Here is a 26,583-nt window from a genome sequence, read left to right as displayed (position 1 = left end):
TCAGAAATGAGGGAAATCAGCTTCTCTTACCTTCAAAAGATAATGCTGAGCAAGATCAGAGATTCCTTTTTCTGTGAATATCAGATCTGGTTTTAGTGCGATAATATCATTACAAAACTTCTGCACGTACTCTTCTTCCAGTTGCAAAATTCTTGTGAAATCAGTTTCCTTCATGATTTCAACACTCGTCTGTAAGATTCACAATCATGTAGCTTTTCATTCAACAGAAATATAACTACACCAGAGAAATAACCTTTGTAAAGATCTGAACATATTTGTGTGTAATATAATGGCTCTTACCTGACTTTCACCCTTTTTGTATTCCAAACCACAGTCAAGTAAGACAATCCTGGGGTTTTTTATATAGCGTCGCATTTTTGGGTGAGTAACATCTTTATTCACCATAACACCTCGAAGAACAAGAGACTCTTCAATACTTCCACCTGGAATCTACAGGATACAAAATTTAAATTTACTTATGGCAGAAAATCCTTTCGACTGAGCTGGTAAAAAAAATGATGATAATGAATGTAACATATTACTCACTAAAATTTAACCCCCCCCCCCTCAATGTTTAAGAAAATAGAGCTTTTTCTCCAAAAGTTTTTTCGACAACAATTGACAAATTTATGACATTCTAGTGGCATACTCCCTATGTTAAACACTTGGAATTATTTCCATACACAGTGATTATTTAGGGCAAACAAACTTTATGATGTACTTGCAGTGGAACCCATCTTAGACAAGCAGTGTTCACCTGAGTGAGTTATCTAAGCATGCCACTAGATCACATAAAAACTTTAAACTCTCACTTGCTTACATTTTTCACAATTTCCACACAGATATTCTCCCATTAATCAAGCAGAATTTACCAACTACACCCCAAAAAGTCATGGGGAGAGGGTGTAATGATGGAGAGAGAGGATACAGAGACTTAACAACAATCTATCGAAGATGTCCAACGCATACCTATTTAACTGCATCTGGAAAGTATTAGACATATTACCTTCTCTACTTTTGCATAACGCTTTATGTCAACTTCTCGGCGACCATTTTCTTCCAGTGTTATTGTCTCTACAGCCTGCAATGCTATAGAACATGCCAAATCAGACCACCGACCAATAAATTTTGTCCCAACACACGCCTTTATGACATCCAACATTTTCTTGCGGTCACTTGTATCAACTGGGACACTATAAACACAAATAAGATAAATTAAAAATAAACCAAATAACTCTTCATCCACCATTTTAAAGAGATATTACTAACCAACCTTATGCGTTCTTGCAGTATTGACACGGCATCCTCCAACGCTTGCCTATATGCTCTAATAATAATTGTTGGATGCATCTGCTGTTCTAAAAACTGTTCAGCTACACCAAGCATTTCACCTGCCAGAACAATGACTGATGTGGTTCCATCTCCAACCTTAAAAAATGAAATTTAAAGAAATAATTACGGAACATATAATAAAAATAAAGACAAAAAAGTTGTTCTTAAAAACATCTGAAACACGTAACATCTAACATGTTTTGCAGACTCATTTCTTTTGTTAATCAGCTTATTTACTAATATAATATTTTTTCTCCTTTTGATCAATTTCTATTTACAACACGACAACGCACTCACTTATTGATGCACTCATCTCCCATACTCTGTGGACACTATCAAAACTTTGCAATACGAAACCAGTAGCTCTATAAATTAATGATTCACTGCATTTACATGATCTCGTCTGTATGGAAATATTCGTAATAAGTAGCTATTAACTATAACAATCAACTGAAAACAGCAGACAGTATACGAACAGCACAACTGCAAACTAGAAGCATGTGATATCACATGTAGCCTTCTGTTCTGCTGCTCCAGGGAAGTGTGACAGGGTGGGCAGCAAACTGTGGGTGTCTGCTGATAATGCTGTGGTGTACAGGAAGGTGTTGAAGTTGCACGACTGGAAGAATATACAAGATGACAGAGTAAATTTCTAGTTGGTGTGATGAATGGCAGCTAGCTCTTAATGTAGAAGATAAGTTAATGCAGATGAGTCGGAAAAACAAACCCGCAATGTTTGGATACAGCATTAGTAGTACCCTGCTTGTAAACAGTCATGTGTTTACATGACTAGGCATAATGTTGCAAAGCGATACGAAATGGAATGCTGACGAGTAGGAAATTCAAACCTGTAACATTCATATTTAGCATTAGTAGTATCCTGCTTGTGAACAGTCATGTCATTTAAATATCTGGGCATAATGTTGCAAATGATATGAAATGGAACGAGCATGTGAGAACTGTGGTAGGGAAGGCGAATGGTCGACCAGTTTATTGGGCAAGTTCTAGGTAAGAGTGGTTCAGCTGTAAAGGAGACTGCATATAGGGTGCTGGTGCGACATATTCTTGAATACTGTTCAAGTGTTTGGGATCAGTACTAGGTCGGATAGGAGGATATCGCAGCAATTCTCAGAGACGGACTGCTAGATTCGTTACCGGTAAGTTCGAACAACATGTTATGGAGACGCTTTGGGAACTTAAATGTGAATCCTTGGAGGGAAAGTGATGTTCTTTTCAAGGAACCCTATTGAGAAAATTTCTAAATTTTTGCATTTGAAGCTAACTGCTGAATCATTCTACTGCCGCCAACATACATTGCATGTCACGAAGATAAGATATGTGAAATTAGGCTCATACTGAAGCATATATGCAGTCTTCTTTTTCCCCCCTCTGTCTATTTGCGAGTGGAACAGAAAAGGAAATGACTAGCAGAGGTACGGGGTACTCGTGCGCCATACAGTGGCTTGCACGATGTCGATGTAGATGTAGAATTTACTGACATTTTCATACATCATTTTGAGACACCAGTGATTGTGTTTGTTAAAGGGTGCACTCACTAAGCACTATAAAATAATGACAGTATTCTCATTAAGACATTGCTGGTAAGGGATGTTCACCTCTCACCAATTCTGCAAGTAGCTCGTAGAGTAAGAGTAAAGCTTTTTCCTGTCATTTTGGTGAGTGGATGAGAGGCAATAAGAAGTAACATATTAAGTATCGAATACACCAGATGAGAATTATAAATCTGTGTCGTGTATATTATTTAAACACCACATTAAAATGAACAATTTGCTACTTAAACTTTATCAACAACAAAGAGAAGATAGGACTATAGACTTGATAGATTTTGTGCAATCTCCAGATTCATAAACTCATATCTGTAATTTTGTTTTGAGCACCACAATCTAAAGACAAAAGTGAATGTGGATTCGGAACCTAAAAAGAACATGGAGTAAGAAAAAAATTTGCTCAACACTGGAAAAATCCAGATGCACTGCTGGAAATCAAGCAAGTCCAGTGATAGTCAATTTGCTATAAAATTTGCACCCACCAAACAAGCGATTCAGCTTCAAAAATTACAGAATTAATTCTTTTTATTTTGTCAATTAATTTACACTAATTCAGACCATTCAGTGCAGTGTTGGTTTTCGCATGTATGCACACGATTCACTGAATGCCTCGAGACTGTTTTGATACAATGCATTGATCGTAGCAGAGCTAGTTACCGGCATTGATTTTGGTGGGAAATATTACATATGGAATACACTCAATTTGACTATATCACGTTACCGTGGCAGCAAATAGGCAATTTACACATTTCATGGGATACATTAGATACGATAAGTGCAGCGTTACGGAACAAAACGTGACAAAATAAATTCTGCTCCCACAAAACTAAAGGCAGAGCAGGAACATATTGTCCAGATCTAAGTGCTATTTTTTCAGTCACCACAGGGACAAAATTGGCACTTACGTAGAAGATGACAGAACGGAGGTAGAAATAAGTGAATTTGGTTTCTGAAAATGTTTCTCCGTGAAAGATCTGAATATCGTTCCGCCTATCAATTGCCACATGAAAGTTGAAATGGCAGATACTGAGCAATTTTGGTTAATTTTCTATTCCGCACCATCACTTCTCTCAACAGTTGAAAGGACAAGATGGACAGAGATTACGCAAAAGACCTCGCTCCACTTCTAACAGCTGTTTGTTTCACAGATGGTCGTTGGACAGATAAACGTAACTCTAGGCCTTCCTTGCTAACATCAATCTCTTTCAAAATCACAGAACTTCTTTAATGCTCGAACATTAAGGTTTTTGGAGAATGAAAATATCTCTTAATAAGAGACACAGATTTCACAAACAGAGATCTCGTGAAACTCTGCTTGCCATCTTCGCCTACAGGACAGAGCACCATATATAATGACAACCTGGTGGATCCACTGTTCCTTGACTTCTGGAAGGCACTCCATACTGCCATTTAGTGAACAAAATAAAAGCTTTCCCAAGTAATAGATCACATTTTTTACTCGATTCAGAACTTTTCTGAAGATAGAACTCACAATATCACTCTTAATGGAACAAAGTGGATGGATGTAAAGGTAATCTCGAGACTATCCCTAGTGAGAGTTATAAAGTCTGTAATGTCTCTTGCAGTGGTCTCTCCGCGATATTTTCAGAAATTTTATAAATTGTATAACTCAGTACATATCTCGAAATATCTCTTCTTATCTTACCGATTCCTTAGCTTAATATACGATGATTATCAATGCAAAGTAGTTTCAAGCCCTATTATTCCTTGGAGCGTCCATTTACTCCATGGAATAGCTTCTCTGCTATCTGTTTTCTCTTATGAAAAGAATGAGGAAGGCTTGCCGATTAGCCGTGAAAGAAGGAGGATGTGACTACGAAGTCTTTCGCGACGGAGTCCTTGCATAAAAAGTTCTCGGTTTACTTGCCGCGTCAAATTTGGATAAAATCCCAAGCTTTCGATGACTACCTCCGTCATCTTCGTCAGGGGTAAAACTGACTGTCATGGACCGGTGAGGCTTCCGCTTTTATAAGCAGTGGACGGCTGGATGACGTCACGGTGAAACCGATGCGTACTGAGGTGGCGGCCTCTATATCCATAGATTTTGTTTGCGCGCTTTATCCAGCGTTGCTTGCAGCGCCATCCATCGCAACAGGCGGATAACTGCGAGGAATGTAAGAAGTCTCCCTCTGCGCTCTTTCTATATCAATTGCGCGCTTCCATGCATTGCTGAGTGCATAACCGGAATCTCTGTTGAAATTATTTTCACAGTGTCTAATTTCAACTGCTTCTCTGATGACAGAGTCCCAATAGTTTGAAGCGTGAGCAAGTAGTCTTGTTTCATCGAATAAAATCTTATGTTTATTTAACAAATTGTGCTCAGCCACCGCTGATTTTTGTAGATACCTGTATTTCAGGTGACGCTGATGTTCCACACTGCGATCGGCGACAGTTCTTATAGACTGGCCCACATAACTTTTGCCACACTCGCAAGGAATGCTGTAAATTCCCGGTACTCTCAGGCCAAGATTATCTTCCTTGCCGGCTTAGGACTCTGCCGATCTTGCTGGTCGTTGCACCGTGGAATGGTAGCCGCGCGATGTGTTGGTCCTCTTGATCTGTTCGAACAGCGTCCTTTCTTGGTTTCTTCGCCAGAGTAGATCTGATATCACGATCAGAATAACCATTTTTTATGAATACCATCGTCAGATGGTTAATCTCGGAGCCGAGATGATCCTTGTCCGAAATAGTCCTTGCTCTGTGTACCAAGGTGTTCAGCATAGCTCTCTTCTGAGCTGGGTGGTGAAAATTACGCGCGTTTAGATATAAATCTGTATGCGTCGGTTTTCTGTGCACAGAATGTCCGAGACGTCCATCTGATTTTCGCTCCACCAGTACATCTAAGAAGGGTAACTTTCCATCCTTCTCCACCTCCACCGTAAATCTTATGTTCTGATGTATACCATTCAAATGTTCAACAAACTGCTGCAGTGCCTCATTGCCATGTGGCCAGATTAAAAAAGTATCGTCGACATACCTGAAGAAGCAGGATGGACGTAAGGGAGCACTGTTCAACGCTCGTTCTTCGAAATCCTCCATGAAGAAGTTAGCTATGGCTGGTGACAGCGGCGAACCCATGGCTGTTCCGTCAATCATTTCATAATATTTTCCACCATACAAAAAATAGGTGGTCGTCAAAGTGTGTCGAAATAACTTTAGTATTTCAGGAGAGAAATGAGGTATGTCGACGATACTTTTTTAATCTGGCCACATGGCAATGAGGCACTGCAGCAGTTTGTTGAACATTTGAATGGTATACATCAGAACATAAGATTTACGGTGGAGATGGAGAAGGATGGAAAGTTACCCTTCTTAGATGTACTGGTGGAGCGAAAATCAGATGGACGTCTCGAACATTCTGTGCACAGAAAACCGACGCATACAGATTTATATCTAAACGCGCGTAGTTTTCACCACCCAGCTCAGAAGAGAGCTATGCTGAACACCTTGGTACACAGAGCAAGGACTATTTCGGACAAGGATCATCTCGGCTCCGAGATTAACCATCTGACGATGGTATTCATAAAAAATGGTTATTCTGATCGTGATATCAGATCTACTCTGGCGAAGAAACCAAGAAAGGACGCTGTTCGAACAGATCAAGAGGACCAACACATCGCGCGGCTACCATTCCACGGTGCAACGACCAGCAAGATCGGCAGAGTCCTAAGCCGGCAAGGAATCAGACCAGTCTTCCGGCCACCCAGGAAGATCAAGGAAATGCTGCGACCCGTGAAAGATAATCTTGGCCTGAGAGTACCGGGAATTTACAGCATTCCTTGCGAGTGTGGCAAAAGTTATGTGGGCCAGTCTATAAGAACTGTCGCCGATCGCAGTGTGGAACATCAGCGTCACCTGAAATACAGGTATCTACAAAAATCAGCGGTGGCTGAGCACAGTTTGTTAAATAAACATAAGAGTTTATTCGATGAAACAAGACTACTTGCTCACGCTTCAAACTATTGGGACTCTGTATTCAGGGAAGCAGTTGAAATTAGACTCCGTGAAAATAATTTCAACAGAGATTCCGGTTATGCACTCAGCAATGCATGGAAGCGCGCAATTGATATAGAAAGAGCGCAGAGGGAGACTTCTTACATTCCTCGCAGTTCTCCGCCTGTTGTGATGGATGGCGCTGCAAGCAACGCTGGATAAAGCGCGCAAACAAAATCTATGGATATAGAGGCCGCCACCTCAGTACGCATCGGTTTCACCGTGACGTCATCCAGCCAATGAAAAGCCGTCCACTGCTTATAAAAGCGGAAGCCTCACCGGTCCACGACAGTCAGTTTTACCCCTGACGAAGATGACGGAGGTAGTCATCGAAAGCTTGGGATTTTATCCAAATTTGACGCGGCAAGTAAACCGAGAACTTTTTATGCAAGGAGGATGTATTTGTATGTATTGTTGAGCGAGTCACCATTTTGATGAGATTCTGTATGAGAAGGAATTTAATACATGAACTAAACTAAAGTAAGTGTGCTCGCGTATTATTTAACTGATTATTATTGACAGTGTCTGCTTACTACGCTGTGTTGCACGGGATCAGTGGGGAACGTCTGATTTACACTGGACGAACCTGCCGTTTTGTATGCTCAAGATATCCAGTTACTTGAAATAAATAGGCTAACACGGTCTTACCAGCAGATCTCCGGTCTTCCCCATGTGATCACCGAAAGTTAATAACTATTACAAATGTTTTCAGGAGATCGACTGACAATTTTTGTCACACCGAGACTTCGAAATTGCTTCACTGCCTTATGGAATTTAAGTTAAGCTCAATTTAATCAGGACAGAACAGTATTGAACTGTGCGAATGTGATAAGCCTGCTTTGTCAACGAAAATTCTCCTTAATATACGCAGGTTTTTTTACTATCCTGATCAGTGAAGCTAAATCAGGCCAGTGTGTGAGAAGTTTTTAAGTTTTTTGAATAAAAAAAAAAAAAAATTAAAAGTCGTTACTGCTTTCAAATTCTCTTAATGATCCAGTGGATAATGTTGGAAGTGGTGTGAATCTGTCCACAGATGACGTAGTTGCAAACAGGAAGGTTGCAATGCGAGAAGACTGGTGAAGTCCAGGAAGACCTGCCGAGATACCCCACTGGTGCAGAGACTGGATGTTGACACCCAATATAAATAAACATAACTTACTGTGAATTAAAAGCTCATGAGTTTTAGCCACACCCACTCACAAATGGAATGGGGAAAAATGAGGTACTCTACCACACGCTGGAAAGTGGCTAAGCTGTGAAGGAAATATGACTGAAATTGAGAAAATCTCTGCCACTACCGAGATGTTAAAATAAAAGAAGAAGATTTATGAGGTGTGCAATCAATAAAGGCAAGCAAGAGACTGAAGCAGTTCTGTCATCTTGGCAGACAGGCAACCTGCAATAAGCAGTATTACAGTAAGTTTCAAATACACTGTAAAACACTATCACTAGACACGAGACAATTACAAATGTGTTGTGTGTTTCATTTAAATGCTGGATTACTATCAAGAAACTATTTGAATTGTATAAACAAAGTGAGGAATATCAGATCTCTCCCAGAACTAGGTGGGGAAGGGGTAAGATATGTGCAGTTTAATATAGTAATGTAGGAATTATCACAGCTACGTGAATGTTATCCTTACATTCCCACTAAATTGCAAAACTATGAAACGGTCACAAGGAACTGTAGGAAAAAGATATTTAATATTGACCACCATCTGGTAACATAATGTAAATTATGAAGAGACAACCATCAACTTATAAATATGGATAGACTACAATTCAGAATCAGCTACAAGCTGTTACGGTAGCACCGTGCCACCCAACTGCCACCAGGTACAGCCAGTGAATCTTACAACTGGATAACTAAGAAAGTTTTAAAAGAAGAGTTGCAAAATATAGCTAGTCATTAAGTTTAAGAACAAAGAAATAGACAGTTGAAGAGTAATCCCAACAGCAAATGACTAGAATGATCATCACAGAGGATTTTTGTAAACTATTTACTGAAAATGGTTTCTCAATAGCCAGTCTTGTAATCCCACTTGACATATCAACTGATCAATCTATGTAAATATGCACAGTCCATCAAGATCACAAGGCACAGTGTGAGAGGATGCATTTGAAAACTGCTTCCCCAAGAAAATAGTTAAATATACTTGTAAGTAACCTTGTAACAAACCATGGCTTACTAAGGGTATAAAAATATCTAGTAACCGGAAAAGGGAAATGTATCTGACAGCTAGAAAGAGTAGTGACCCAGAAACTATCAAATATTATAAAAACTATTGTGTTATATTAAGAAAAGTTATTAAAAAATCCAGAAGTATGTGTATCATGTCTGAAATCAGCAACTCTGATAATAAAATTAAAACAATTTGGAATATTATTAAAAGAGAAACAGGTCAACCAAGAGCATAGGAAGACAGTATTACCATCAAATTGAATGAAAACTTTACGAACAAAAAGTCAGAAGTTGAAAATATTTTTAATAATCATTTTCTAAATGTTGTGGATATAGTAGGATCCAGGTCGTCTTTAGAAGATGCTAGGCTGTTAATGGGAGAGGCCATACCTATGCAATTTGATACAATTGAAATCTCACCCACTTCTCCCTCTGAAATTAGGAAAATAATAAACTTGCTTAAAAGCAAAAACTCACATGGAATTGATGGCATTTCCAGCAAAATACTAAAAGCTTGTTCTCAACAGATAGGTAAGATTCTCAGCCACCTGTGTAATAGCTCTCTGGAACAGGGCATTTTCCCTGATAGACTGAAATATACTATTGTTATACCTTTGCATAAAAAGGGGGATAGATCTGATGTCAACAATTACCGTCCAAACTCCCTTCTAACAGCTTTATCCAAAATTTTTGAGAAAGTAATGTATTCAAGAGTAGCTTCACATATCTGTAACAATGAAGTACTAACAAAATGTCAGTTTGGTTTCCAGAAAGGTTTTTCAACAGAAAATGCCATATATGCTTTCACCAATCAAATTTTGAATGATCTGAATAACCGAACACCACCCATTGGGATTTTTTGTGAACTCTCAAAGGCTTTTGATTGTGTAAATCATGAAATTCTGCTAGACAAGCTCAAGTATTGTGGCATGAGTGGGACAGTGCACAAATGGTTTAATTCGTACCTAACTGGAAGAGTGCAGAAAGTTGAAATAAGTAGTTCTCATAATATGCAAAGATCAGCACATTCCTCAAACTGGGGAACTATCAAGAATGGGGTTCCACAAGGGTCAGTCTTGGGTCCTTTGTTGTTCTTAATATATATTAATGACTTGCCATTCTATATTCATGAAGAGGCAAAGTTAGTTCTCTTTGCTGATGATACAAGTATAGTAATCACACCTGACAAACAAGAATTAACTGAGGAAATTGTCAATACTGTCTTTCAGAAAATTACTACGTGGTTCCTTGTAAACGGACTCTCACTGAATTTTTATAAGACACAGTATATACAGTTCCGTACAATGAATGGTATGATGCCATTAATAAATATAGACCTTAATCAGAAGCATATAGCTAAGGTAGAATATTCCAAATTTTTAGGTGTGGCCATTGATGAGAGATTAAATTGGAAGAAACACATTGATGATCTGCTGAAATGTTTGAGTTCAGCTACTTATGCAATAAGGGTCATTGCAAATTTTGGTAATAAACATCTTAGTAAATTAGCTTACTACGCCTATTTTCACTCATTTCAGACATTTATTTAAGGATCTAGGGATATTCACAGTAGCTTCTCAGTATATATACTCTCTTATGAAATTTGTTATTAACAACCAAACCCAATTCAAAAGTAATAGCAGTGTGCATAACTACAATACTAGGAGAAAGGATGATCTTCACTATTCAAGATTAAATCTAACTTTGGCACAGAAAGGGGTGAATTATACTGGCACTAAAGTCTTTGGTCACTTACCAAATAGTATCAAAAGTCTGACAGATAACCAACAAGTATTTAAGAAGAAATTAAAAGAATTTCTGAATGACAACTCCTCCTACTCCATAGAGGAATTTTTAGATATAAATTTAAAAAAAAATCAAAAAATAAAAATAAAAATAAAATAAAAATAAAAAAAACACAAAAAATGAAAAAGTTGATAACAACTTAAGTATGTTGTTAAATTAATTTAATTATGTCATGTATTGGAAAATTTGACATGTTCCACATCATTACGAAATATCGTATTCATGATCCATGGAACTTGTATTAATCTAATCTAATCTAATCTGCCAGTATTGAGGCACGTGGCAAAACACCTGCGACAGCTTTACGGGCTACTGTGGACCGCCACAGCCTCACTTGTCAACCGATCTAAGTTGACAGCGAGCTCTAGTGTAGCAATGACCAATGCTACATTGTTTACTCCTAGGCTGTGTTTGGACTTTGTTGTAACTTATAATCAATGTTTCACTGGTCTATGACCTCGCTTGTTCGCCTACTGTGGTACTGTCTCCATTCACCTCTCAACCGATGGTTGTGTCTTCAGTGAATGAACTGAAAGCATACGGATATGACGAGAGTGTTGTTCGTATTACAGTTCTTCCCAGTCAAACCTACAAATAGTTTTGTTCTACACTACTGTGTACTCTTTTCAACAAGCTTCCAAACCACTGTACCAACCACAATGTATCCACCTCCAGGAGTTTCAGAAATTATTATTTTCCTGTGATTTATTCGTACATTATGTATACATTGTTGAAGAAGCAGACTTGCAACAGTCAGTTCAGCAAATGTGGCAGAAAACATACTGTATTTACCCAATTATAAAATGAGCTTTTTCTCAAATTCATCATTCAAAAAATACTGGGTTGTCATCATATTCGTAGATTAAACTACTGCTACTTAGGTTAATATTTTTATGTTGTTTAATAGGGTACATAGGGGCCATTTTACATTTGTAGATGAAGCTTTGGCTATTGTGGCACATGCAGATTTATTCTGAATAATTCAGTTGGAATGAGCTGAGCAAATGATACTTGTGTACGAACAGACTCAAGATATCCTGTTACACCAAAGTGCTCGATACAGTATTGATATTGCCTGAACGATAACATGAAATTTGACACACACACAGTGCTAGAGTAAAGGATATGCGAGAAACTATGAACCAGCCACTACAACAACCTATTGTACTGCTTAAAATTTGCCAGTTTTGACAAAAGAGGAAACAACATTACATTCTATCGACTTCCAAGCTCTTGTTGTATTTGAACAGATTTGCAATAACCACGTACAAACATTAATCCTGCTTTTTAAGTAAAGGTAACATTGATAAGCAGAAATGCTGTCTTTCAAAAAATATTACTTGATTCGGAACCTAGATCAATATTTTGTTTGATTATGAGATAGTAGTGATTTAGTAAGTCAGTTGCAAATGAGAGATTCAGTGGCAGTTAACATATCCAGAATATTGGAGCACATGATGGTGGCATTAAGATGAAACAAGAAGGAAAATTAATCTAGAATGAAATATCTAGCACACAAAATAAATCATATTAAACTAACTGTTATTGCGAAAAGAAATTACAGCAGCAAGCCCTTTTATGGGGGTAGTACCATCAGACATTAGTAGGCAGCGGGACAAATGAAAGTTGGAAAACTGGACTGAATTGTGACTACAGTCTTTAATTTATGTATTAGCTGCTGCTGTTACATGAATTTCATCCTAGAAGATACCGCATTCCATGTATCACACTTGCTCAAGCACAGCACTATGGAAGGGTTGGTGGGGGAACAGTGATATCAGCTTGGCTGACAAGTAGATGAGTGCATGGAGGGGAGCAGTGAACGGGAAGCAAATTAAATCATGTCGCCAACCATGGGACTCGAAACTGCGTACTTTAGCATTTTAGGAACTTCTACCACATTTAAATTGCAGTTTGTCTGACTCAATTTGTAACTGAAATTGAACTGACTTCAAAATTGGACAAATACTCAACAATAGTATTCATTTCTACAGCAGACTGTCAGAGTCTTGATAAGGAGAGTGGTGTGCTCAGGTGTTTCGTGTTGAAATGTTGTCAATGCTTGCCATGATGTGTGACAGCAATGAAAGGGGTTGCATTAGCTTCCAGTTCTATGCAGTCAATAAGAGTGGTGGTCAGACGATAAGCTTGAAAGCAAGAGATTGTAACATCAACACAGAAGATAAATCCGATATGAATTCAGATAAAAACAGCTGTGTCCTCAGGGTAACCAGAACCTCAGAAATCACAACACACAAACCAAAACGCCTGGCCCTAGCTGCTGGATCTCGCGGGTTGTGTGCATGAGGTGCGTTTGCTGACAAAGGCTGTGACCGAAAGGTTATATTTAAGTGTCTTAATTGTGCCTGTCTGCAACTTACAGGGTGTATACGTGGACAAGGAAAAAACATTCCCGGATTTTTCCCGGATTTCCCGGTTAAAAATACACTTTCTCCCGGGTGAAAATACATTTTTTCCGTGTTAAGTGACAGTATACTCTTCCTCGGCACTGTAAAAGTCATCAATACTTTGAATGTTTATGGTTTTATATACCGACGTAGAATTTCCCGGCACTTCAGAAAGCGAAACTCGGGGAGAAAAACACGTTTTGAAAGACGTTTTGATGTGCAGCAACATGTACGCTGCATATTTTCGTATTACGAAGGTATAAATTTGAATTCCACCAAACAACGCATGTCACTTTCCGAAGCATTGAAATCGAGATTGCGATGCACTTTTGTAAGCGTCATAGCTAATTCACGTGATCTCGCCAGCTGATGACAGCAATAGGACACGCGATGTAGTCAGCCAATAGCAAGATCACTCTTTAAGTAGCGCGAATACACAAATAAGAAAAGTTAATGGCTTAAAATAATATACATAGCATTCACATATAATATTGGTCTCGAAGATTGATAATTTGGAAGGGAAGCTAAGCTTCCACATATAATGTTGTTCTTTCTGCGCGTGTTACACTTTAAGATACATCACACAAATGTGCCAGTAAAATTTTTAATAACAACGCAAATGTCTCATCTTCTGGGCTTGAAATTCTTCTAAATGGTCGTCCTCAAAGAATTGATTTTTAAATGAGAGTCAAACGCTTTGTGATTTAAGAAATTCATCGTACATTCTCGCACATAGTTCATGTTGCGTAAAAGGAAATCTGCTTTGAATGTAACGCTTTTCAAACCGCCATTCGCAATATTTTCCTGCGACCTGTTAGAAACAGGTTCGTTTCAGCAATTGCAAGAAAGTGCCAGATAACTGGCGTCACCGCTCTTGTGCAGCTACGATGACGCAGGAAGCCCATATGTTCGTACGTGTAAAACATTAGAAGATCTTACATTATGTCACAAAAGAAACAAGACATCAAAGGATACTTCAAGAGCGTCGGGATTTCGCATAATTCAGCTTAAAATGCACACCCGTATGTAAATTTTCTTGGAGTACCAGTAGTCATGTTTAGTTCTTTAATATAGCATAATGCCATATGTGCACTTGAAATGCAGCAAACTGTTGAAACTAACCAATAGTGTGAAATTAAACACTTCGTTTCAAATAAATTGACTGCCTCAGTAGAAAGGATTAATAAAAGCCAAATCTGTTTAGCAAACCGACAAAAATAACTTCATTGTTCTGTAATGCGATTAATGCTTGACTGTCAAAGGTGGAAATAAAATCTGAAACTATTAACATATTTCAGCCTGCCGTAATTATGCGAACGTATTTTAATTCATTTCATAGCTCCCGGCCACAAAAATCCATTTCGTTATCATTTAACGTGAGAGCAATAAATGAAAAGGAAACAACAAAATCACTGAACGTAAACACAGTTCACGTGGAGACGACCCACCTCCCCACTACAACTCTGACTGCTCTGTGCATCAGCCCCAGATCTACGATATTTCCGAACTGGGGCAATATGAAGTAGTGGCGCCCAGCCACACTTCCGTAACCAGATGCGAGAGAGGTACTACTCATACGTGGCTCAACTGCGCATGCGCACGAGCCCGCCTGCAACTGTTCAAACGAATCTAATTTTAACAGTTGTCATGTCATGCTCATAGGAGGCAATTTGTTGTTATAAAGCATTGCATAGTGTTCCTAAAGCCTTTGACACATTTTACTGTTGGCAGACATTTGTATGAGCACTGTTTTGTTGTATAGGGCGGATTTCCTTTGCAACTTAAGTTTTATTTTCGTTTTTTTTCCCCCTCCCGTTCAAGTTTTGTTGCTGTAGTATTATTCTGCAGTAGCGGGATACAATAATATCCTTTGTTAGAGTACTGGTTCTTACCAGTCAAAATCACAAAAATTTAACTGAAAACTAAAACAATGAAAAATTCCCGGAATTCTAAACAATTCCCGGGCTTTTCCCGGTTTTCTCCCGGATGAAAATATTCCCGGATCTCCCAGTTGTCCCGGGTCGTATACACCCTGAACTTAACATGTCAGCTTTATGGTAAGTAGCAATCTATCTTTTCCTACATTGCTGAGACACCCAAATGATTTTATACAGGTTAAGTGAGAGAATTTTATGTCCTTCTGGCAGCAGTTTCTTGTAAGCTGCTGGAGAAACAAAGGGTACCAAGCAACTGGAAAAGACCCATGTAAAACCTGTTTTCAAGAAGTGTCATCTGATGGTTCACATATTGTGACTGCTCTAATCCAAGAACACTGTAACTTTATTACATGAAAAAGCATAAACACATGAGAGACAAAGTACAAACAACAGACAACACACAAGTGGCTGACAGAGCCTTGCGCTCCAACCTATATAGTCATTACTTCTAACGGGGGGCACAGCCGGCAGGCTGTGCATGCTACTGCTTTCATACTAGCAGGCCAGGTGGCCTCTAGTGGCTGAACTAAGCACAAACTTCATGCGCAAACTATGAAGTGACACACACACAAATTTGGTAGTTACAGCAATGATCTTTATGGAGAATAAAAGTCTCCTCTACAGGAATCAACACCGATTCTGCCAACGAAGTTCTTGTGACAGTCGGTTTGCTCTCTTCAGATGACCATACATAACATCAAATAGTTTGACAATACGTTTCTTGACTTGTGAAAGGTATCCAACACAGTTTCACAGTGTTACTTAGTGAGCAAAATATGACCTTACAGAATATTAAACTAGTTATGTGACTGGATTCAAAACTTTCTGCTCTACACAGCAGTGAAACTGGTAATTTTGAGGTAAATATCAGTCAGCCCACCCACTGCCTTCCCTTCATTTGTAATTGGCAATGAGAAGCCTTTGGCTTAGACAGTTTGGTACATGACTTTTAGCACACACTGTTGCTATATTGTCATTTCCATTACAGCTGCCACCCAGATAGCATCATACAAAGCAACTGCTACAAATGCATCTAACACTGAAAAGTTCCATGTGACAACACTGCAATTCATGCTACCACTGACACGATTTCGTAACTTCTCCGCTACTGATCATTCATTGTATGGAAGTGTTGTATGTTTTAAAGAGAGCCGATTTTCAACGCATATTGCTGCTACTCTTGTTTGTGTATTAATATGATTCAAGTTATAACACACGTGGAGCCAAACAAATGGAGTCATATACAGACAAACAAATGTCTTCGCAACTTTAAAGGCAATTCTACAGTGATTAAATCTTATGAGCATTGCAGATTGTAACAGAACAGGTGTGAGGTGTTTCACTCAGAACATTGCAGAGAATATGTGCAACAGTACAGAGAATGTAAACTTGTGATCCTGAAGTACAATTTTCATTTCTGAGGAAAGATACTAGTGGAAGAAGAACTATCACTCACTTGGATGCTTTCTCAAAGGACATTGTTCATAATAATTTACTGGAATAATTTTATGATCATAGTGATTATTCCACAAGGCAAACAGGGGGAGGGAGATGTCTTGCACAAGACTGGTTTCACAAGGTGCTGCCATCCCATTGGGAGAATGGAGCTGAAATTGCTACTGTACAACAGTATTTCCAAACAATTTTATAATCTTACTGATGCAAGGATTCACAGCCATAATAAATTGTTTAAAGGAACTCGTTTTCTACTTCTGACTAAAATCTTTATTGCAAAGTGGTATAGCTCATTTTGGAAATAATACAGAGAAATCCCTCCAAAGGCCTTATAATATATATTCTGATTTCAGACAGGAAGAATACAATCAGCATTAGTTAGAGCAGAATTTGTCATGGCATATAGGAGAAATTAAATGTTAACATGGTATTCAGTTAACTGGAGGAGCATGTATGGAAAGGTCCCTGAACTAGTCTCACTTGTGAACAGTAATAATGCCCCCTAGCACTAGGGGCAGAAAAGTGGCTAAAACCAGATGCTACCTTAACAGCATTATGAATATAACACATAAGGTCTCCATGTCACCAACAGCCTGAAACTTTTCATGTCCATTAACACAGAAATGGGATCAGTGTCATAAAGCAGTTATAGCATCACTGAATACAGCTATGAATAGGAATGTACAGAAAAATTAGAAGTTATTTCTGCATAGCAAGTGACAAAAAAACACATTGCTGATTACCTGAAGGGTCAACATGTAAAACTCACATTCAGCAGTGAAAATGTTAAATGGTTTAAATGGCTCTGAGCACTATGGGACTTAACATCTGTGGTCATCAGTCCCCTAGAACTTAGAACTACTTAAACCTAACTAACCTAAGGACATCACACACATCCATGCCCGAGGCAGGATTCGAACCTGCGACCGTAGCAGTCGCGCGGTTCCGGACTGAGCGCCTTAACCGCGAGACCACCGCGGCCGGCAGTGAAAATGTTAAGCAAACTGGACAAGGTACAAGAGTACTGTACAATATCCTTGACAGGTAGGAGCTGAGTAAAGGTGTGATGGATGGGAAAGGCCCTCTGAGGTTCGACAGCTATGTTAAAGATGCTGTAAAAGCAAAAAGAGTCCATCTTATGAAGTGATCACTGAATTCCAAAGTAAAATTCTATATCTGCTGCCTTGCCAGAAAATCCTCATAATTTTTTTTATCTGACGCGAAATAAGCAGCAGTGTGTCCTAGGTAACTGAGGAGCAAAGAATTCCTATGACTGGAAAATAGCGCAGGTCGGAAAATAGTGCAGGTGTTTCCTGTTTTCAAGAAGGGTCACAGAATAGACAGATAAAAAAAGTATAGCCATGTATCTCTGATGTCAATCTGTTGAAAAATTATGGAACTTGTTTTATGATGGCATACTATGACATTTCTGGACACTGAATATGTCACCCCTAGGACAGGCTGAAATGACAGGCATCATGTCGTCACTCATTTCAAACTCATCCTATTGAGACAAACTGGATGACAATACTACTGAAGCGGCCCAAGAAGGGCGTGAAATTGCACGTGAGGGGGGGGGGGGGGAGGCGTGAGTCATCATTGTCTTCGTCATTGTCATCATCTACATTTTGCAGTCCCTCGGTGTGTCTGTCTGTGAGACCATCCAAGTTTTCCTGTACTCCCATCTAATTTCTCTTTTCGCTCTGTTCCTGTCTCCTCCTCTCATCTTCCAACATTCCTTCAGTCCAACAATACTATCTCTTGGTCTTTATCAAGCTCTGATGTCTAACATCATATCCAACCAACTCCTGTTCTTTTCACATGCCCGTACCACCTCAGTCTTGTCTTTTCTATGCGCTCTTACAAAGGCTTCTCTTTCACTATTTCTCACTGCATCTCATTCCTTATTCTACCCTTCATAGTAAGTCCAATGCTACTGCTTTGAAATTTTATCTCTCAAGCCCACATCCTGTCTACCTGCACTTCATTAGAATGTTTCTTATGCATATGTGAGGGTGGCACATCTTTACTCCACAACAGACTCCTAACATTCTGCTGGAATCCATGGGCTTACCACCTACTTTCACTAATCCCTTAACCATTCCCCCTCCTGTCTTCTACTGTGCTCCTAAGGTACTTGAAACATTGTTTTCTAATTGCTCCATTGGTTCACTGGCATTGCGTCATATAATGTTGAAGCAGCACAATATTTCACTGGGACAGCTGATCATCATCTTCAGGTGCTTACTGATGTGTTGCTGCAATGGCTTGCCAATATATATGCTGACTCACTAGAAGAGTGCAGGCGCCAAGGGATGGGGCTATAAAGTCATCGTAGATGAATCATAGAGCACAGCAACATCTAGTGCCCCCTGTTGGTGAAGCGGGCCACAGTCTTTGCACTTGCAATGCAGGAAAAGTGCAGACGCCCAGCGTGCGAGCGGGCAGTGGGCTGGCACCCAGCTTAAGCGCGTGGACTTTGATTCTCTGTCTATGTTGACTCTGTTTCCTTTGTCTGCAGCCGACAATGTCTTTGTACCACCAATGCTAGTTCCCATGCCTTGCTGAGTTAAAATCCTGTGTCTCTATTGATCAGGACCTATACGGATTCCGACTACTTCTTTAATGATGACGCCTAGTACATGGAAGCGGACGAAACGATCTTTGTCTCTCCGTAGTTTATGCTGTGTCCTGTGTCAAGACAGCGTTCAGCCACAGCAGACTTTTCTCGCTGGCATCTATCCGTAACAGTGCCACACATCTGGGCAGTATATGATTTCCCACACTGGCACGGGATTTAATATATACCCACCCTCTTTAGACCTAGGTTTTACTTACAAAACCCAGCACAGTTTACACTTGTGCTGGAGGTGGAAGATACATTTCATTTGATGTTTTTTGAACAGCCAGCCAATCTTAAAGGACACGCCACCAACATATGGTAAAAAACTGCTGCGCAGTGTGGGATCCTTACCAGATTGGATTGACGGGGTATATTGAAAAGTTCAAAGAAGGGCAGCTGTTTTATATTACCACAAAATACGGGAGTGAGTGTCACTGAAATGATGTAGTATTTGGGAGTGTACATCATTAAAAGAAAGGCATTATTTGCTGCGGAGGAGTCTTCTCACGAAATTTCCATCACAAAATTTTTCCTCCGAATGTGGAAATATTTTGTTGGCACTGACTTACATAGGGAGAAATGATCTTCATAATAAAATAAGGGAAATCAGAGCTTGCGTGTAAAGATACAGGTGTTTGTTTTTCCATGCCCTATACGGGATTGGAACAATAGACAATTGTGAAGGTGGTCCGATGAACCCTCTGCCAAGCAATTAAATGTGATTTGCAGAGTATCCATGTAGATGTAGAAATTGACACAGGACAAAGCATGGATAACGAAGAGACAAAGATCCTTCTATTCGCTTCCATTTACTGGAACTTCATCATTAAAGAAGCAATCTAAATCCGAAAAAGTGACGACCTGATCAATAGACACACAGGATTTCAACTCAGCAAGGCATGGGAACCAACATTGACGGTACTAAGGCATCGTTGGCCGGATACGAAAGAGTTTGAGTCACCACAGACAGAGAATCAAAAGTCTGCACACTTGAACTGGGCACCAACACACTGCTGCACTTTTCCCTCATCGTGAATGCGAAGACTGGGGCTGTTTCCCCGACCGAGGGAGGGCTACTGGATGTCACCGTGTTCTATGATTTGTCTAAAATGACGTTATAGCCCCTTAGTGCCTGCATTTTTCTAGCGAGTCGGCATATATATTGGCAAGCCATTGCAGCAACACATCAGTAAGTACTTCATGAAATATTGTGTGGCTTCCACAACATTATCTCATGTGACACCCATGAACCAATGAAGCATTTATCACGTCAGGAAAGTCTTGAACAGCACACTTCTCTCTAATACTTACATCCGTCACTACTCTTATATTATTCCTTGGTGTCACCACCATTCAGACTTACTTGCATCAAGTTTCCAGCCATACTGTCCCACCACTTCCACCCATACATTTAGCCTTTTTAATACCTCTCCTCTTCCATTTCCCCACACCATAAAGTCATATAAGAACACCATTGCTTTAAGTTTTCATATCCTATTATTGCTGTCACTACTGTGATGTGGGCGCGCACACACACACACACACACACACACACACACACACACACACACACACACACACACACACCACCTTCTTTGAAGGGAAGATATATAGACAGATATGCAGGATGCCCATGGGCATTCATCTCACACACTCATATCAACATGTTTACTGGACATCTGGGAGAAACCTTCCACAGCTTCTAACATATCCAATTCAGATGGTTTTTAACTCAATACGCCACTCTGTTGGAGACAACTTCTCCAAAGGATCCATGAAAACCTCTGACACTTTGATAGCTGCTGACCCTTCAACACCAAAACGGCTTTCTTATAAAGTCTAGCTGCCCATGGATAGCACATATTCGGTGATGAGCAATACCTTGACCAGTATGCCCAAGGCCCCATTGAGCCTTCACAGAGTAGCACTAGCCTCAAAACCTAGTCCACAAACACGTCTACTGTGTCATATCGACAAATATCTGAGACTTTCCAGTCACTCCCAAAAAAACAGCGGCAAAAGAGCACCCACTACTACCCAATATCACTCTGATTTGGAATAAATTAACTACATGTTTTGCTGGGAGTTTACTACCTCTCATTGTCCCCTGAAATGAAAAACATTGTACCCAAAATCCTTTCCATCTCTCAAAATTAATATTTTGTAGTCACCTAATCTGCGGAACACCATGTGCCGTCCTTATGCCATTGCTACTGGGGTAGTACCTCTATGGAAGACCCAAAAGTGTGTGATGTATCCTGTGCAACTACCCAGATATCATAGCCTGTTAGCAACAGAGCCACATGTGAAAGCAGTAGCAACATATCAACTCTGCTGTAACTTTTGTACAGGCTTTTATGTGGGCACAAGCACCAAGCAGCTGTCCAGCATATGAATAGCCACCACCACTGCCTGACCACAAGGAAATTCAACCAATCAATGGCAGAGCATGAGGTTAAGTACAACATGTTTCATTCCAATGGATGCTTCAAAATCTGTTCCATATGGCTCCTCTGTCCCATTTACCTGCTTCTCTGACATATGTAGATGGGAATTTTCCTTACATCATACCCTGATATACTGCAATCCTCCTGAGCTCTGTCTCTCAATCTTCACAACACACACATCCATCCTTCTATTCTCCTCTCCACACCACTTCACTCTTACTCAATCCATCTGTTAGAGCTACACTCACACCCCACAACCACCTATTTTCACTTTTCTATCTTGCTCCCCCTTGCTTTCACTTTTCCACATCATTATGAGCCAGGTCTTCTCACTGTGCCAAAATTCCTAACCTGTTTGCCCAACACTTCCTACCCTCCAGTTGCTTCCTTAAATTATTACTTCTTACTCTCACTCATTGCATCTGATAACCTCATCCGAATTGATGTGGAGAACTGGAAAACTGAGGTGTATGGGCAATATCACTTACTACCAATCTGTTGGAAACAGGTACTTTACAGAGCCACGATGACGATATTCTGGTAGCTTGTCCAACTAGTTTTTTCGTCTAAAACCCTAAAAAGATCAATTTGGAAAGTGAAACAAGATTTAATACACAAGACAGGCCATTTTTGAAGGGAATGTTCATCACAGCCATTAAAACAATGAAATAATGAGTAAATCATGAGTAATCACGGATTTTGTAGATCTCAATCATAAAAATGGCAGAAACAAGATTAGCCCTTAAACACTGTCACTAAACAAAGACACATTTATACTACCATTGTTACAAGGAAGGATGATTAGAGTTTACCATCTTGCCAAAGCGTCACCAAGTTGAAGCTGAGTTGGTGAAGGATATGAGCTGTATATTTTGCAGTGGTACGAACTTTCTTTGAACTATAGGCTACAGTGAAATCGCAGGAAACCTAAATGTGATTGCCAAACAGGAGGTGTAACAATGTTCACAATACTGCCATTCTATGACAAGTGACATTGATATTTGTACAATTTTTCTAGAGTGAGGATTGAAATGTCGGCACGCTCTGTAGTGTAGCTTTAAGTCTGGGTTATGTAGGGAGGTGATTTGTGAATTTAGGATGGCAACAATTCTGTCCCAACAATCAATTTTTGTAATGTGTTACATATTCTGTAACTGCATTTTAGTCCCTGCTGAAAACCTCTCCCTTCCTGCAATCTTATATTTTCAAAATTGTTAACAAGTTTTAAGATATTAATGATAAGAAAACACACACCAAAATGCTCCATATTCCCACTAGGTTCTTGGTACTTATGGCAATTATGACGTGTGTGACTGTACTACATCAATGTTGCCATAGTTTTATATGTACAGGTCAATGGAAGTGTGTGATTCCACCAGTCTGCTTTGACCTGTGACGTAATCGTGTTTCGGTATGTGACATCACTACAGCAGGGAGTTTGTTGTGTTTGTAAATGTCATGTTGTATTTAATGGTGCCCTACGGTGGTGAAAGTTGACATGCTGAATTTAATGTGGCTTTGAATTTAGGTAGTGCATTATTATTAAGGTTATTTTTGTTTATGTGTTTGGCATTTTTGTTAAGTCTGATTGGTTTGTTGTCTGTTGCGTGGAAAGAAGTCTAATTTTTAAATTGCATTTTTGTTAAGTATGATATGACAGTGAAGCTCATGAGTGCATCACTATGTTCTGAAATGGGTGATGATATGATGTCTTGTCATACAGTTTCTGCAGGTGTTCAGCCTTATTGCTGAATATGTTAGGTGTAACGTTTGTGGGAACAAAATGAGGTCTGTGTGTGTGTGTGTGTGTGGTGGCGGCCAACCTAGGTGGTATTACCAGAGGCTTTTGTTGGTAAGTAATTTCTGTTTCGGTTTCATTCTATAGTCATTGTGATGTTTTGTGTGTTGTATATTTACAGTTGGTCGGTTGTGTTTTAATTGATTTAGTGAATATGGAGTATTTGGGTTTTTGAGGTTTTGGTTGCACTTTCTGAAGTTGAAGGTGTTGGTGTTTTGGTATCAACGGCTGTGATAGACCTATGTAGGTCAAGGGAAGTATCTTATTTCTGTGGCTGTGTTGGTGTAGCAGAACGCTGTATATATATATATTTTTTAATATTATTTGTTTAAGTCACAGTATAACCCAGAAACCTAGCCTACACAACACGAGTTAAGCTTGTTACAAATGCTACATAATTTAATACAAATTTATCATTTCTGCTTACAGATCTTACTCCAAAGAAGAAAATTTACACACTGTATTTATGTGGCCTATGAAGCCAGTAGTACACATACGATACTATAGCAGAAATACCTCTTCATCCTGTGTACGTGCTATTTCTATCATAGACTTGCCAGCTGGATGTTGCACCGTTATCTCTCTCAAAATGGCATTGCCATCATTAGTCATAACAATTCCTCCCATTGGATCCATTAACATTTTCAACATTGCTTGTGGCCCAAGACATGTTCTTATAACATCAGCTATTGCCTGCAATACAATAAATGTAATTAGTTAGTAACTCTTTGATGATCAACACAACAAACACACACATACACACATTCTATGACGTTCCTTATCATCGACTTAGGCCTGACTTCACTTAAGTGAGTTCCGACAAAAATGAGTCCAACCCTGCATCATAAACTGTGGATTTAGTTAAATGGAAGATGAATTATCTGACAGCTAAAATGGGTGTGTCAAACATAGATACTTCCAGCACCTTTACTGCATAAACGGATAGTTTTATATTGCGAATCATGGCCGATTTCACACTGCGTGCCGAGATGTTACATTATTGGGTGTTACGTGAAATCAAAGCCGTTAACACATTTCACTAGCACAGAAAGTTGTAAGGATCGTATGAAACAATATCGCAGTCTACACTGACTTCTTCATCTGGGGATATTTCACAAAACGCGGACTGAGAGGCGTAATTCAAAGCGTCAGATATTTGATACACTACTATATTCCTAGCGCAGATAACTATATGATCACACTCTCCCTACTACGAGTATGACTTGTTTGATTCTTCAGTTAGTTCTCGTTAATCAGCGACAGGTGATTAACATGGCATCATCGTGTCTGAACATACATAATTTCATGAAACACAATGTATCACTTCTAAAGTATCATAACATCCTCGTGGTGTCTTGTCTTTTTACCTTTCCAGCTCCTATGTTCTCCACCTGAACCTTTCTGCCGGCATCCCTCTTCGTATTTTGGCCTGCGGATCACAACAATGAGTTAATACAGAACAATAAACGAAAATATTTAATGTACTGCAATAAAAATGCTTACTTAGAACTAAGATAGGTGCCGCTCCTGCCCCAAACATGTTTCACTCCTTTTTTGTGGTTAAGTTACACAGCAAAGACTCAACTGTCTCAGCAGGCGTGCGTAACAAAGATAGATCGCAATGATAGTACATCACTGAACAACCAAAGATACACCACTTCTCTAGACCAACAATCAGACGAATGAACTGGGTTTAATATTTCCACAGAAAAACAATTTTTTCACTGTAATTGTTGCTTTTCCACATTTTCGGTCCAATTTATTTATTTATTTATTTATTTTTCGTCCAAAAAATCGATACAGCACATATAGGCAGGCAAAACGTATTAGATCTGCACAAATATGGAAATTGGAGCTGCGGGTTCGAGCAAAATTGCTCAGATATGTGGGTGGAAATCACATTTGCACAGACAGATCATAGCGTATAGTGTGGAAACCGCCGCATATCTGGGGCGCGAATGCTACTGAGTCAGCTGTTTGTACATGACAAAATAAAATGAGAACGCCACTACTGCGTTCGGGTCACGTGATGTCTCTCGGTAGTTGTGTGGTGCAATCTTTGTTATCTTGACCGCTGAATTTATCAAAGCCTTGTTAAGAAAGCGATCGCAGATAAATATTTGTGACAAGAAAGAATACAGAAGTCATTGCTGTTTGTTTCACCCGCAGTAGTTTAAACTGTGCTCTTAAATTCCCGTGAAACCAAACTCTACGAAACCACAACATATTCAGAAATAAACAACCAAACTCTCCGAAATCACAACATATTCAGAAATAAACAACAATATTTGTGATGGGCAAGAATATAAATGCCATTGCTGGTTGTTTTACTTGTAGACAGAAGTCACAAAATCGAAGAAGTACGTTTGTGAGAGAGCACGCTCTGATTCAAAATACCGTTGAATATTGCAAAACATATTTCTGTTAAATGAATAAGAAATTTCCAGAATGTGTTGCAAAAGCAAAGATGGAAAGACATTGTTGGTCTGTATTAAGATGCGCAGCTAACTCCTTCTACTCCACAATTGCACATCTCTAATCCCAAGACCATAGAAATTGCATACAATTTTGGGCATTATGATTGTTTATCTTATGTTCTCATAAAGACCTCTACTGTCAGTTTGCTGTTAACTGACATTTAATCAAATAAGAAATCGCACACAGAGTGAAATGTTTGTGATAAATCTCCAGTGCACCATTGCTTTGAAATGGCATACACTCATAACACACAAATTACGAGGGCGTGCTGAAAAGTAGTGCCTCCGAATTTTTTATGTGAAAACTGTTTAAGTTTTTCAAATAAAACAAACTTTATTATCATTCCACATCTCTATTCTTCATGTCTACATATTTATTTCTAAAAATAGCCACCCTGGCGATGAACACATTTCTCCCAACAAGATATCTGTTATTTGCTACTGTTACTGTAGAATGTTTGTTGACGAAGTCACAACCTCAGCTCTGCTCACATCGCTTCATGGCTATCAAAGTGAAGTCCTCGAAGCTCTTCTTT

General features: G+C 39.3%; 1 protein-coding gene across 1 annotated transcript; it reads right to left on the bottom strand.

Annotated features, from left to right (window-relative positions):
* On the bottom strand, positions 1–25,208 carry LOC126141641 (T-complex protein 1 subunit gamma-like). Its single transcript, XM_049915278.1, has 7 exons — positions 25,074–25,208; positions 24,938–24,999; positions 24,087–24,263; positions 1,274–1,428; positions 1,007–1,193; positions 301–450; positions 1–189 (listed from the first exon to the last, which is right to left on the bottom strand). The coding sequence occupies exons 1-7, from the start codon at positions 25,108–25,110 to the stop codon at positions 1–3; spliced, it is 957 nt and encodes a 318-aa protein (XP_049771235.1). The 5' UTR covers positions 25,111–25,208.
* Between the last annotated feature and the right edge of the window lie 1,375 nt (positions 25,209–26,583).

The sequence above is a fragment of the Schistocerca cancellata genome, unplaced genomic scaffold, assembly GCF_023864275.1.
Source record: "Schistocerca cancellata isolate TAMUIC-IGC-003103 unplaced genomic scaffold, iqSchCanc2.1 HiC_scaffold_732, whole genome shotgun sequence".
Taxonomy (NCBI): domain Eukaryota; kingdom Metazoa; phylum Arthropoda; class Insecta; order Orthoptera; family Acrididae; genus Schistocerca; species Schistocerca cancellata.
Note: the sequence above shows the minus strand (reverse complement) of the source record. Positions and strands in the feature narration are given on the sequence as shown.

What these genes read in the sequence shown, in the direction of transcription:
- LOC126141641 (XM_049915278.1), bottom strand. Translation starts at nt 25,110, where the DNA reads ATGTTTGGGGCAGGAGCGGCACCTATCTTAGTTCTAA. An exon ending in AGAACATAGGAGCTGGAAAG is followed by an intron (nt 24,264 to 24,937) that starts GTAAAAAGACAA and finishes ATTGTATTGCAG; the next exon opens with GCAATAGCTGATGTTATAAG. An exon ending in GTTATGCAAAAGTAGAGAAG is followed by an intron (nt 451 to 1,006) that starts GTAATATGTCTA and finishes TGTATCCTGTAG; the next exon opens with ATTCCAGGTGGAAGTATTGA.